Raw genomic sequence first — 13,281 nt, 5'->3', positions numbered from 1 at the left:
TTGAAGACCTCTTTTAGGTCGGCAAGATGACCCTTTGATTCCTTGGTCTTCACGACCATATCGTCGATGTAGACTTCTACTGTTTTGTCAATCAGGTGCTTAAACATCTTTGTTACTAACCTCTGATAGGTTGCTCCTGCGTTTTTCAACCCAAAAGGCATTACCTTGTAACAGTACAGGCCTTTAGGGGTGATGAACGCGGTCTTCTCCTAGTCTGGGGGGTACATGGCAATCTGGTGGTACCCTTTGTATGCATCTAGAAAACTCATCCTTTCATGTCCTGAAGTAGCATCTACCAGTTAGTCGATCTTGGGCAGAGGAAAGTTGTCTTTGGGGCAGGCTTTGTTAAGGCTGGTAAAGTCTACACAAACCCTCCATTTGTCATTCTTCTTTTTAACTACTACTGTGTTGGACAGCCATGTTGGGTACTGAACTTCTCGGATGGCCCTGGCCTCCAGGAGTCTGTCTATCTCTTCTTCTACTACTTCGACGTGTATCAACGTCGGTCTTCTGGCTCGTTGAATCACAGGTTTTGCCGACCTGTCGACATTTAGCCTGTGGCAAGTGACCTCGGGGTCAATGCCAGGCATTTCGTAAGGTGTCCAGGCGAACACCTCTATGTTTGCCCTCAAAAAATCTTCCAGTTCTCTCTCTTCTTCTCTAGCTAAGCCTGAGCCGAGAAGAAAGAAGCGCTCTTCGTCGCCCTCTTGGACGAAAACTTTTTTTAGTGCCTCTTCACTCTTTTCGGCTGGTTCTTTCCCGACGTCTTCTAGGACCTCCATGTCCTCATCTTCAACTTTTGCTTTCCTTGGCTCCCGTATACTACAGGTGGACTTCATTGCTGTCATGGAGCAATTTTTTGCTTGCAGTTGATCTCCTCTGACTTCTTCAATCCCATGCTCTATTGGGAACCGTAGTAGTTGATGCAACGTTGAGGGAACTGCCCCCATTGCATGCAACCACGGCCTTCCCAAAATGATGTTGTATGGTGAGGGCCTGTCAATTACCAGAAATTCCGTCTTGATCTTCTTAGTGCCGGCTTGTACTTCCAAGCTTGTTGCGCCCAGTGGCCATGTCGGCGTTCCATTAAAGCCGACCATCGGGCCGCTGGATTGTTCTAAGTCATCAGGGTGAAGGCCCAGCTCCTTGTAACATCTGACATACATGATGTCACAAGAGCTGCCTTGATCTATTAGAATGCGTTTCACTTGGCACTCCCCTACCTGGAGGGATACTACCAAGGCATCATTATGCGGATGTTGGACCAATTCCAGGTCGGCTTCAGTAAAGGCTATCATCGGTCCTTGGCATTCTTCTGGCCGATGTCTCTTCTCCCCGACTTGGTAGACATGCTGTAAATGTCTTACCCTCTGGGTCTCCCCTCTGACTTCGTTTTCGTTGACCCTTGAGTGGATCACATTAACTACCCTCGGTCCTCCTGCTTGTGGTAGCTGTGCTGGGAGAGGCGGTGCTGTTGGTGCTTGAGGCAACCTTGCCTGTTCTTCCCTTGTCCTGGCTTCATTGACCAGGTCCCTCAGAAGGCCTTGTCTTACCAGGTCCTCTAAGTGTGCTTTCAAGGCTTTGCAACCTTGAGTTGGGTGCCCTTCTTCATTGTGGTAGGCACAACGTCTACCATCGTTCCTTCCCATGAATTCCCCTGGTGCTCTTGCCGGAGCCCTGAAATAAGGTTGGTTTCGAATTTCATCTAGGACTTTATGGATTGGGATTCGGAATACCGTCGTTACCGCCTGTTTACTTCTCAACTCTGTTTCTTGTTTGGTCGGCCCATACCGTCGTTACCGCCTGTTTACTTCTCAACTCTATTTCTCAACTCCCCAATTTTTTCCTGCTGTCCGTTACTGGCCATCTATTCTTCCTTCGTTCCCACAGACGGCGCCAAATTGTGTGGGTGAAAATCTGACCACACTGTCTGCTTAGTGATCAACTGGAGAGCACAGGCAGAATAGATGGCTTCAGTAACCTGTAACAGAAAGAAAAGGCTCCGGCGGTGGTTCTTCCACCCGGGGGCACTCCGACGATCAAGTCAGTATATCTCTCAAAGATAATCAAGTGCTAAACTTAATATTCAAAACATAAATTGCATACCTTAGACCCACGGGGGTGCCTCTCTTTTATAATATATTCAATCCAAGTCCTACTAGAAGTATGACTTCTATGAACTCCAATTCAGTGCTTACTTTGGACTCTTTAAGAGATAAAGATAAACTCCCTAAGAGCTTTATCCTTATCTTGGTTAAGTCCCCTCTTCGTCTTAGGACTCTTGTCCCTTATTCGCTTATCTCGGATTCCGATATCTTCGGAGTTAACCTCGGCCTTGCCGAGATCATCTCGGCGTTACGACCAGGACACGTGGCACCTCGGTTGACACGTCGGCGTCATCATGCCACGTGTTGGTATTCAGAAAATATATCCCCACAGAAACAAAACCTATTTCAAAAATGAAAACTCATTTCTCATTTTAAAATCAACGCAACCAAACACCCACATGTCAGAAATATCCAGATTCAACAAAAATAACCAGATTAAAAAATATCTAGACTCAACTTTACAAACCCACAAAAATATCCAGGTTCAAGCAATCAGAAAGAACCCAAACCCAAAAAAAAATCATGAATTGCAAAAGTTGAAAGTTTTAGTTTACCTTGCAAGAGGAGATAGACGAAAGAGGAGAGTGAGAGCAGATGAGGTGGTCGGTGGTGTTGTCGAGAGAGGATGACACAGAGAGGAGAGGTGGTCGGTGGTCGTCGGCGTCGCGATGGTCCGTGATCGTCGCACAAGATGGGCTCCGATGTACGTAGAGAGAGAGAGCTCAAAAATTGAAATCAGAGAGAGAGAGAGAGAGAGATTTTCTTCAATTTACGTTTCGGACCGTTAGATCTTGATGGTAATTGATCTCAACCGTTGATGCTCAAAGGGCATTTGGGCAGGAAATGAAGACATCTCAACCATCGAAGTTTAAATGAGGCAATTTAAACCATTGGATCAAAATGTATCTCTAAGACAAATTAGATATTTTCAAAAACCCTTCTCCCTTATTATATAGATATTTATGTTATTTCCTCTCTCCCAAAATAATGGTCTCTTTTGAGAAATTTAACTTTTTTTGGTAGTACAATTATTGCACTTTAAAAAAATTAATTTTCTAAAATTACCTTTTGATAGTACATTTTTTGAGAAATATCAATGTCATAATTGTATTTTTTATGTTGTCAATGAATTTTAAAAAAGGGCAAAATAGGAAATTTATATTATTTTTACGGCAAACTTCACTTTACCCCCTATGTTTTAGGCCAGGTGCAGATTACCCCCATGACGTTCGAATATCACCACATAACCCCCATGTGGTTAATGGATTAAAGTGCACAGTTAGCTTTTACATCTATTCTAACAAGCTGTGGAGTACACGTGAGCAATGTGTAATTGGGCATGGAAAGATGATTTTTCATCCGAATTAAATGACTAAAATGCCCTCATCTTCATCACCAATTTTCAAAGCAGCCTTTCTTCTTTATTTTTCAAAACCCAGATCTGGAAATCTCTACTGAGAAGGAAAAAAAAAAGAGAGAAAAGAAAAGAAAAGAAAAGTAAAATTATAAACTCCTCCCATCGATAGCTCCATGATCACACCACTTCCACCAGTAGCACCATGGATTCACGTGTAAAAAATAAGTTGTCAGATTGTTGAATGTTGTCAGATCATGTGTATATATATACAGGGCCGGTCCTGGCCTAAGGCCGGTAAGGCTTGTGCCTTAGGCCCCACAATTTTGGCCCGAAAGTAGGGCCCCCAAATTTGATAAATTGTTGTAGGCCCAACTCTTTTTTTGTTTTTTTATTTTAGGATCAATTTAAAAGGCCCCAAAATGTTTTATTGGGCCCGTATATGATTCAGCCCATATTTATGTGATTGGGCTCATATTTATTAAAATGAAAATATATTAAAAAAAAAAAACAAAAAAAGTGTTTGGGCCCAACCCAAACCATACATACAATATACAACATTGTTCACTTCAGTGCACTGCTTCTGCTTTTAATCTCTCTCTCTTTTTCACGAAGTGATGAAATGAAGACGAAAATATGTACAAGTTGAAGGCAGACGCAGAGCACTGAGCACAACATTGTGAGCGACTCATTCTCTCTCTTTCACACACTCCTCTAGCCGCCAGCGACTCACTCTCTCTCTCATGGTAAGTCCTCTGTCTCAGTATCTAATTTTATTAAATAAAGTTGCCCTAATTTTTTTTTCTACATTCTTCCTCTATCACTTAGTGGAATAATAAATTTGCCCTATTTTTTTTACCTTCTTTATCCATTAGATTTTAATGGAATAAATAATTTTTCCCTAATTTTTTTACCTAGGTATTTATCAGTTTTAATTGAATAATTTTTTCCTAATTTTTGCCCTAATTTTGTTTCATTAAATTATTTTTTTATAATTTATTTGCTATCAGATCAGTGGATTGTGATTTGTTTGTGGATTGAAGTGTTTGTGATATATGGATTAAAGTGTTTGTGATTATAGCCATGTTTCTTAGGAAGTATAGTTCTCGAAATGAAAAGAGAAAGAAGAGGATGAAAGTAGAACAATTAATTCAATCTCAATCGGGAGCACTTGATAAATATTTTGATACCAAGAAACAAGTAGATATTTTGGGTTCAAATGACAATGATGATGAAGATTTGGTAATTGAAGAACCTACTCATTGTGTGAATAATAATGAAAATGATAATTTAGTGATTGAACAACCTAGTGAACATATGAATGAGAATGAGAATGAAGATTTGGGAAATGTAGAATTTGGTGAAAGTGAGGATGCCAATGTTGAATGTGGACCTCTAAACATTTATGACCCTAGTAATTGGGACAAAATTGATCAAAATTTAAGAGATTTATTAGTTGAAAGAGGTCCTATAAGAGGTAATGGTGTGAATTTTCCTCTAGATGACAAAGATAAGCATTTTTCTTCTACATTTTACATGCGACAGTTACAAAATGGAGAGAAGCACGATAGATAGTGGCTAGTATATTCAGATGCATCAGACAAAGTGTTTTGCTTTTGTTGTAAGTTTTTTAAGCAAGATGGGAATAATATTCATTTGGCTACTGATGGATTGAAAGATTGGAAGAATATGGGCAACAGGCTTAGAAGTCATGAAACTAGTAATGAGCACTTTATTTGCATGAGCATATGGATTGAATTGGAAAGTAGATTGAAGAAGAATGAAACAATTGATAGAAGTGTTCAAGAACAAATCAACAAAGAAAGAGAACACTGGAGACAATATTACTAAGGATAATTGTTATTGTGATCATTCTTGCTAAAACTAATTTAGCTTTTCATGGAGACAATGAGAAGATCTATCAAGAAAGAAATGAAATTTTTTTAAGCTTAATTGAAATGCTTGTCAAATTTGATCCGGTAATGCAAGAGCACATTCAACGTATTCAAAGGAGTGAAATTCAGTACCATTATCTTGGTCACAAAATCCAAAATAAATTGATACAGATGTTAGCGAGTGAGATCAAGAGTACAATTGTGGCAAGAATCAAAGAAGAGAAATATTTTTCAGTTATTCTTGATTGTACTCCAGTAAAGGTAGCGAGCGAGATCAAGATGTTAGTCATGAAGAACAAATGTCTCTTGTGATAAGATGTGTAGATGTTTCAACTAAAGGTGTACAAAAAAGAGTACTTAAAATAAATCCAAGAGCATTCTATACGCCATGTGGGTGTCATAGTCTTAATCTTTCCCTTCATAATATGGCTACTTCTTATTCCAAAGCTATCTATTTCTTTAGAGTGGTACAACACATATATGCATTTTTTTCATCTTTTACAAAGAGGTGGAAAATTTTCAAAGACAATGTGGAAGGTCTCACACTTAAGTCATTATCACAAACTCGTTAGGAAAGTCGCATTGAAAGTGTTAAAGCTATACGGTATCAAGCTCCACAAATAAGAGATGCTTTAATTCAGTTGGAAAAAGAATCTGATGAGCCCAATACAAAGTGTGAAGCTCAATCCTTAGTTACATTTGAAATTGAGAACTTTGAGTTTTTGCTTGGCATGATTATCTGGCATAATTGTTTGCTATCAATTTTGTTAGCAAGACATTTCAAGCTGAAGACATGCATATTGATGTTGCTATACATCAATTAAAATGACTCATTACATTTCTTGAAAAGTATAGAGAAACTGGATTTTTGGAGGCCATGATTGAAGCTAAAGAAGTTGCAATTGTAATCGAGATTGAACCTACATTTTGTGAAAAGTGTGTCATTCATAGAAAAAAAACATTTTGATGAGAATGTTAGTAGAGAGGTTGCACAATCAGCTGAAGAATCCTTTAGAGTTAATTACTTCATATATATAATAGATCAAGCTCTTTTTTCACTTAAGAGTAGATTTGAACAATTTCAAATATATAAAGAAACTTTTGGATTTTTGTTTGATTTGAAGAAGTTAAATTCTACCAATGATGAGTGCTTGAAGACTTATTGTGCTAATCTTGAAGACTTTTTGAAACATGATGAACTTATGGATGTTGATGGGAGAAATTTATTTTTTTGAGTTGAAAGTCTTCAAAGAAGTTTTGCCAAAAGAAATCAATAGGCCAATTGAGGTGATGAATTATTTGAAATTAATTAATGGTTGTTTTCCAAATGCCTGGATTGCATATAGAATATTGTTGACTATTCCAGTTACCGTTGCCTCTGGAGAAAGAAGTTTTTCAAAGTTAAAATTGATCAAATCCTACCTTTGATCAACAATGTCACAAGAAAGATTGAGTGGATTAGTTATATTGTCTAATGAAAAGGATTTGGTAGATAAATTAGATTATACGAATTTAATTAATAATTTTGCAGCTAAAAATGCAAGAAGAGTAGTATTTAAGTGATCTTTGGGTTAATTGTAAACTGGATATTGCTAAACTATAAAGCAACAAAAACAGCTTTTAATGTTTTTGAGTCATTGTACTTATTTCTTCTTATCTTAATATATGAAAATAAATTTTAATTTATAATTTTAATAATTATACGTGCAAGTATATTTAAATAAAAAATTTGTGGATACTTATCATTTTATATATAAATCTTTTGTTAAAAAAAAATATATTAGAGGGACCTTATTTTCATAATTTCCCTGAGACCCACAAATCTCAAGGCCGGCCCGGTATATATATGTTCACTATGCATCTATATATATATATCAGAAAAGCTTCATACCCCCACTGGGGGTCGACCCCCAGTGAGGTGTCGGCCCCGGATTGGTCCAAAAAAAAAAACTATTTTTTTTTTTTTTTTTTAAGTTTTCAGCCACTGGGGGCGCGCCACGTCACTTGGGGCGCGACCCCCAGTGGGTGTATGGATCACGGCTCATATATATATATATATATATATATATATATATATATATGTTTGTGTCAATCCTTTGACTAGTGATGGTGATTTTTGCCGTTGGATTGATTACCCAACTTCTACTCTCAGAAAAATACTCAATTTTAACATCGATTGAACAATCTAGGCCTCTCTCAATAGCTTTCAACCATAACTATTCTGCAACCAATTAAATATCTCTCACCAACAACTGGATCATATAAACCTTCCAGGAACAACTTCGAAATGTGTTTATAGGATTTCTCTGAAAATCTGAGGGATGCTTCTGTGAACATGAGATGGCAAATTTCAATTGAAACAAATCAAAGCCATTAATAAATAACTAAGTTTCCTATGTTTTATGGGTTGCCCAGAAGCAGAGTTGGCCTTGGGACAACCCTTTCCAGCAACGCAACTCCTCCTCCTCCTACGCCGTCGTCCACCATCGTACCACCGCCAGCGCCTCAAAGCCACCCAGCCGCGCCACCTCTCTTCCTCCTCATCCTTCTTATGTCGTCGAATCGCACCACTGGACCTCTCATCTTCCTCTTCTGCTTGGTGATCTGAAAACCCCCATGTAGGAGAAGAGATCTGAGACAGATCTGAAAGAGATCTAAGATAGAGATGGCGATCTGCGTCAGAAGTCGCCCGCTTTCTCGCCCCTCCTCCTCCTCCTCCTCCTCAACTATCATCGTCTTCGTTCTTGAGCTCATCGATGAGAACCGTGATCGGATACAGAGGCTCGTCGATCATAGGAAGGCGTAGAGGGTTGGGTAAGAAATGGTAAACAATGGTTATATATATAACGGCAAAATAGTCTTTTTGCTTCAGCCTTAACGGTATTAACTGTGTATTTTAATCCATTAATCATACAAGGTTTATGTGGTGATATTTAAACGTGGTAATCCACATCTAGTCCAAATCCTAGGAATAAAATGAATTTTGTCTTTATTTTTATACTTAATTTTTAAGAATAGACTAATATTTCAATATAATAAAAAATAAAATAAAATATTAATATTTTAAAACTGAGAAAGTAACGCTTCTCCTATTATTAAAGCAGGTCTTATTTTAATTTTCAAAATGCCATTACTCCAAAACAAATCAATTACTAATAAAAAAGTATAAAATTTATTAATTTGTATAATATTTTTTTTATGAGAAAACTTAAGAATTATAAAAAAAAAATTTATGAAAATGATCATGAAAGAGTTATGATCTTTAAATTACCTTAATTAATGTGTTGTATTTTATTCTAACTGTAATTTAAGAATTACAAAATTTTCATAATTATTTTTATAAAAAAATTTTCATCATACTTAACATTATTATTTTTTTATTATATAAACTCGTTCAAAATTAATGGGGGGTGATTGGGAAGTTGACAGAAATAGACGGCCATTCCTGCTTTGACAAATCACACGCTAATGCGCATGACATGAGTCCGACTACCCACATTTGCGTCATCATAGTTTTACACTTTTCTCTAAATTCTTTTTTATCTATTTATGTTTTAGAGTAATATAAAAACACATAAATTTACTCATATTACAAATTATTCTTTATAGTTTTAAAAATTACTTCATATTTCTTAAAAATTTTAATCTCATAATAAATAAATCCGTTTATTAATAATTCATCAAGTTAATTAATAATTTTTAATAATATTAAAATTTTATTTCAATTAATAATTCAGATAATATTATTATTATATAGGTCAACAATTAAAATTTTCACTTTTTTAATTAATTTTGTTAAATAAAAAATTTTGACAGGAAGGTATTTGTAATTTTTCAAATCACAGGGAACAATTCGTATTTTAAATAAACCTCAGAGGGTGTATTTATAATTTACCCTATGTTTTATTTAATTCATATTATTTTATTATATTTTAATAAATCTTATGAGTGACATAATTACTAAAATATTCCTAACAATATTCAAATTTACAGTGTGAACGTTCTGTGATGTGAATGTTCACACCATCAATGTGAATGTTAATATATCAATGTGAGCATTCACACGTCAATGTGAATATTCATATTACCAAATTGTTAACTGTTCAAAAAATATTTATAAGGATAAAAATGTCCATAAAATAGTTTAAATATGAGAATTAGGATTTGGTAAATCAAATGTTCAAATAATAAGATTTATTGAAATATATTAATAGCCAATAGACTAATTGGGATATAAATACTTGAAAAATGAATTTCTAATAAATCTCCCTAATTTTATTCTTTCAAATAATACATAAATTTTATATAAAATAAAATAAAATTACTTATAAATGTGACACTTATCAATACGATTAATGTAAAATAAATTTTAGGGAGCTTTTTTGATAATCTCATTTTTAAGAGTTTTATTCTATCAAATCCATATAGTTTTTGACTATTGCATTAAGTTCTATTTGAGGTAAAAAGACCAAAACACCCTAAATCTCTCATGCCTCCATTAATGTTGATATTTAATGTTGATTGTCATTATATCTTCACTCTAAAAAAATGCATTAACTACACACCACTATTTAATGTTGATATATATTACATACAAAAAATTAAACATGATTTTTTATTGATGACGTGAATGTGAATGTTCACATCAGATGACGTTGTAATAAATGTGATACTAAGGTTCACATGAGCATTGAATCAAATTACACAACTACAAACCTTAACTTGAATGAATTTTTTATTGTCTTGTCAATTACATGATGTTAATATTTATATTAAAACATACGAATGTGAACGCTCATATTATTACATGTTGTGAATAAGAATATATTGTCAATTAAAAATATAATGAACATTATTTTTAATGTGTTATCAGTTAAAATAAGAAGGTTCACATGTTGTGAACGTTCACATCACTACATTAGATGAAAGAGGATTTTTTAGAAAAGTGTTGTGAGCGTTTACATCAAATGAGAGATAATGTTCACATTATTTTTAATGTACAGTCAATTAAAAATATATTCACATCAAATGAGAGAGAATGTTCACATTATTTTAATGTGTTGTCAATTCAAAATATATTCACCTTATATAATAATATAAAATAATAACATCAATGTTATTTAATTTATAAAATTTCCTATACCTTAGTCATTTCCCTTCTCTCTCTTCCTCCAACATTAAATATCAATATTAAATACAAGGATATAAGAATCTAACAAAATAGTATAAATAAAGAAAAAAGACTTTATAGAATAAAACTATAAATACATTGGATTAAGTGGATCAAAAAATTCCTTCATGAACTTCTTGAATTAAAACACTTCTAAATGACATTTATTAATAAAAATTTCTAAATTTTATTTTAAATTTAAGTTTTCATTTATTAATATTATTAATTTTTTTTATTTATATACTTTTTAAATATAATAAAAATTATATATTTGTAATTCTTCACATACCTAATTCTCATTAATTCATTTCTTATATGTATATTGTCACTCACTTTCATTAGTATTGCCAATCTTTATGGGTGGAGAATCATCCACCTCCTATCTCATTCCGTCGCCCCACTATCCATTATCATTCTTCTCAACAAGGGTTATATGAAGATATATGATGAAATTAAATTTAACAAATTTATCAAAAAAATGTAAAAATTTAGGTTTCGTTTGCCAAGTTTAGAAAAAGTCAAAAAGTTATCAAAAAAGTTAAAAAATTATCACTGTTCACCCCAAAAAAGTCTAAAAAAATTAATATACAAATATTAATACAAAACAACTTTTTGCCCATCAACTGTACTGACGTCAAACCCACTGCAAACAACCAAAGAAAAAAAAAAGTTACAGGTTTAAATTCACTAAGTTAGATGGTAAAGTTGGCTCCGTAGGGGCCCACCATGGGCCCCGTTTTGATAATCCGAACCGTTCAATATGTAGAACTCGCCTAGTACTATATGGTTGTAAAAAATCACGTCTATCGGATATCGCTAACTACATAATCAAATCAGTTTTGTAAAAAAAGCTGAATGGTATTATAGTTAACCGTTGACAAAAAAAACTAACACGATTAGATAGCTATCGATATCCAATCAACGTGATTTTTTACAAGCATATAGTATTCGACGAGTTCTACACATTGAACGGTTCCGATTAGAAAAACGAGACCCGTGGTGGGCCCCCACGGGTCGAACAACACCATCTAATCAAAGGCCGAAAAGGAGGCAATCTTTTCCTATATATTCACCACGCCGACTGCACTGCAATCCGTATGGCGTACTACCCTATCTTCTCCTACACACTTCTTTATATAATTTTTTAATACATATTTTTTCATAAAAAGTCAAAAAGTTAACTCAAACATCCATATTTTTTTTCTCAACTTTTTAGTCCAAAAAAATAAAAAGTGCACTTATTTAGGACACCCCAAACAACCCGGGGGTTGTTTGGGGTGATCTAAATAAGTGCACTTTTTGACTTTTTATGAAATATGGGTTAGGTTTGGGTTGTGTTTGAAATGATATGTTAGAGAGATGATGTGACTTAAATAGATTAGTGAGTTTTTAACTTTTTTAAAACATGCCAAATCAACCCTTAATATATACTTTCAAGGTACATATTAAATTTTTTTAAAAACAATTTGTTAATAATTTTTTTTTAAAAAACATTAACAAGACCTAAAATGTTATAGAGATTAAAAGGTGATTTGAAATGATTTAAATAAGTGTATTTTTTGACTTTTTATGAAATATAGGTTGTGTATGAATTGGATTTGAAGTGATGTGTTAAAGAGGTGACATGACTTAAATATAATGATGCGACTTCGGCCTAGTTTGGCATCTCTAAAAAAATTCAAAAAGTAAAAAAGTTACTAAAAAAGTTAAAAAGTTATCATTATTCACAAATTAAAAATATAAAAAAAATAATTTATTACATATTTTAATACAAAGACGTGACTGGTACTGAGAATGGATGGAAAGTCTGTCAAAGGAAAAAAAAAAATTAGGTATATATATTTATTAAATTAGAGGGTAATGTTGGGCCAGTGGGGGCCCACCACGGGTCCCGTTTTGATAATCCGAACCATTCAATATGTAGAACTCGTCGAGTATTATATGCCTGTAAAAAATCACGTTAATCTGATATGGAGAGCTATATGATTAAATCAGTTTTGTATAAATAATAGATGGTGTTATAGTTAATGGTTGACAAAAAACTAACACGATCAGATAGCTATCGATATCCGATTCACGTGATTTTTTACAATCATATAATACTCGACGAGTTCTACATATTAAACGATTCTGATTAGGAAAACGGGACCCATGGTGAGCCCGCATGGACCGAACAATACCGTCCAATTCAAGCCCAAAAAGGAGGCAACCATTTTCTACCTCCTAACATCGACTACAGTGCCTAGGTACTGTAGAGGCTACTCAATCACTTCTCTTATACACTTATTTATATAATTTTTTAATATATATTTTTTCGTAAAAATTCAAAAAATTAACCTGAACATCCATTTTTTTCTCAATTTTTTAGTCTAAAAAAATAAAAAATATACTTATTTAGAACACTCCAAATAACTCTTTAAATAAGATAATGACTTTTTGATATTTTAATTTTTTTTTAAATTCTGACAAATAAAGCCTAAGTAATTTTTTTGTTTAAATATGATGTGAATGTGATCCTTGACAGCTACTACACTAGTGTAAGAAAAGTTAGTTGGATTTATTACTTTATATTTGATTTTTTTATTTAAAAGAAATCTATGTAGCCGACCACGTACCAGATATCATTCCAACGGTTCAGATCTCTCCTCTTCAGCCAATCGGATGGTACCAAGCTGGTCCTTATAACCGCATACTTATCCGCAAACAACGGTCCAAAAGCGTCCACGTGTCGTAGTCGATCGCGTTCTTTATAAC

General features: G+C 34.0%; 1 protein-coding gene across 1 annotated transcript; it reads left to right on the top strand.

The window, feature by feature from the left end:
* Positions 1-4,545: 4,545 nt before the first annotated feature.
* On the top strand, positions 4,546-5,037 carry LOC145796414 (uncharacterized). Its single transcript, XM_082881517.1, has one exon. It carries the CDS (start codon positions 4,546-4,548, stop codon positions 5,035-5,037), a length of 492 nt encoding a protein of 163 aa, XP_082737643.1.
* The last annotated feature ends 8,244 nt before the right edge of the window (positions 5,038-13,281 follow it).

This window comes from Camellia sinensis, chromosome 7 (assembly GCF_055761805.1).
Source record: "Camellia sinensis isolate YWXY chromosome 7, ASM5576180v1, whole genome shotgun sequence".
Lineage (NCBI taxonomy): Eukaryota > Viridiplantae > Streptophyta > Magnoliopsida > Ericales > Theaceae > Camellia > Camellia sinensis.
This window is presented reverse-complemented; position numbering and strand designations above follow the sequence as displayed.

What these genes read in the sequence shown, in the direction of transcription:
- LOC145796414 (XM_082881517.1), top strand. Translation starts at nt 4,546, where the DNA reads ATGTTTCTTAGGAAGTATAGTTCTCGAAATGAAAAGAGAAAGAAGAGG.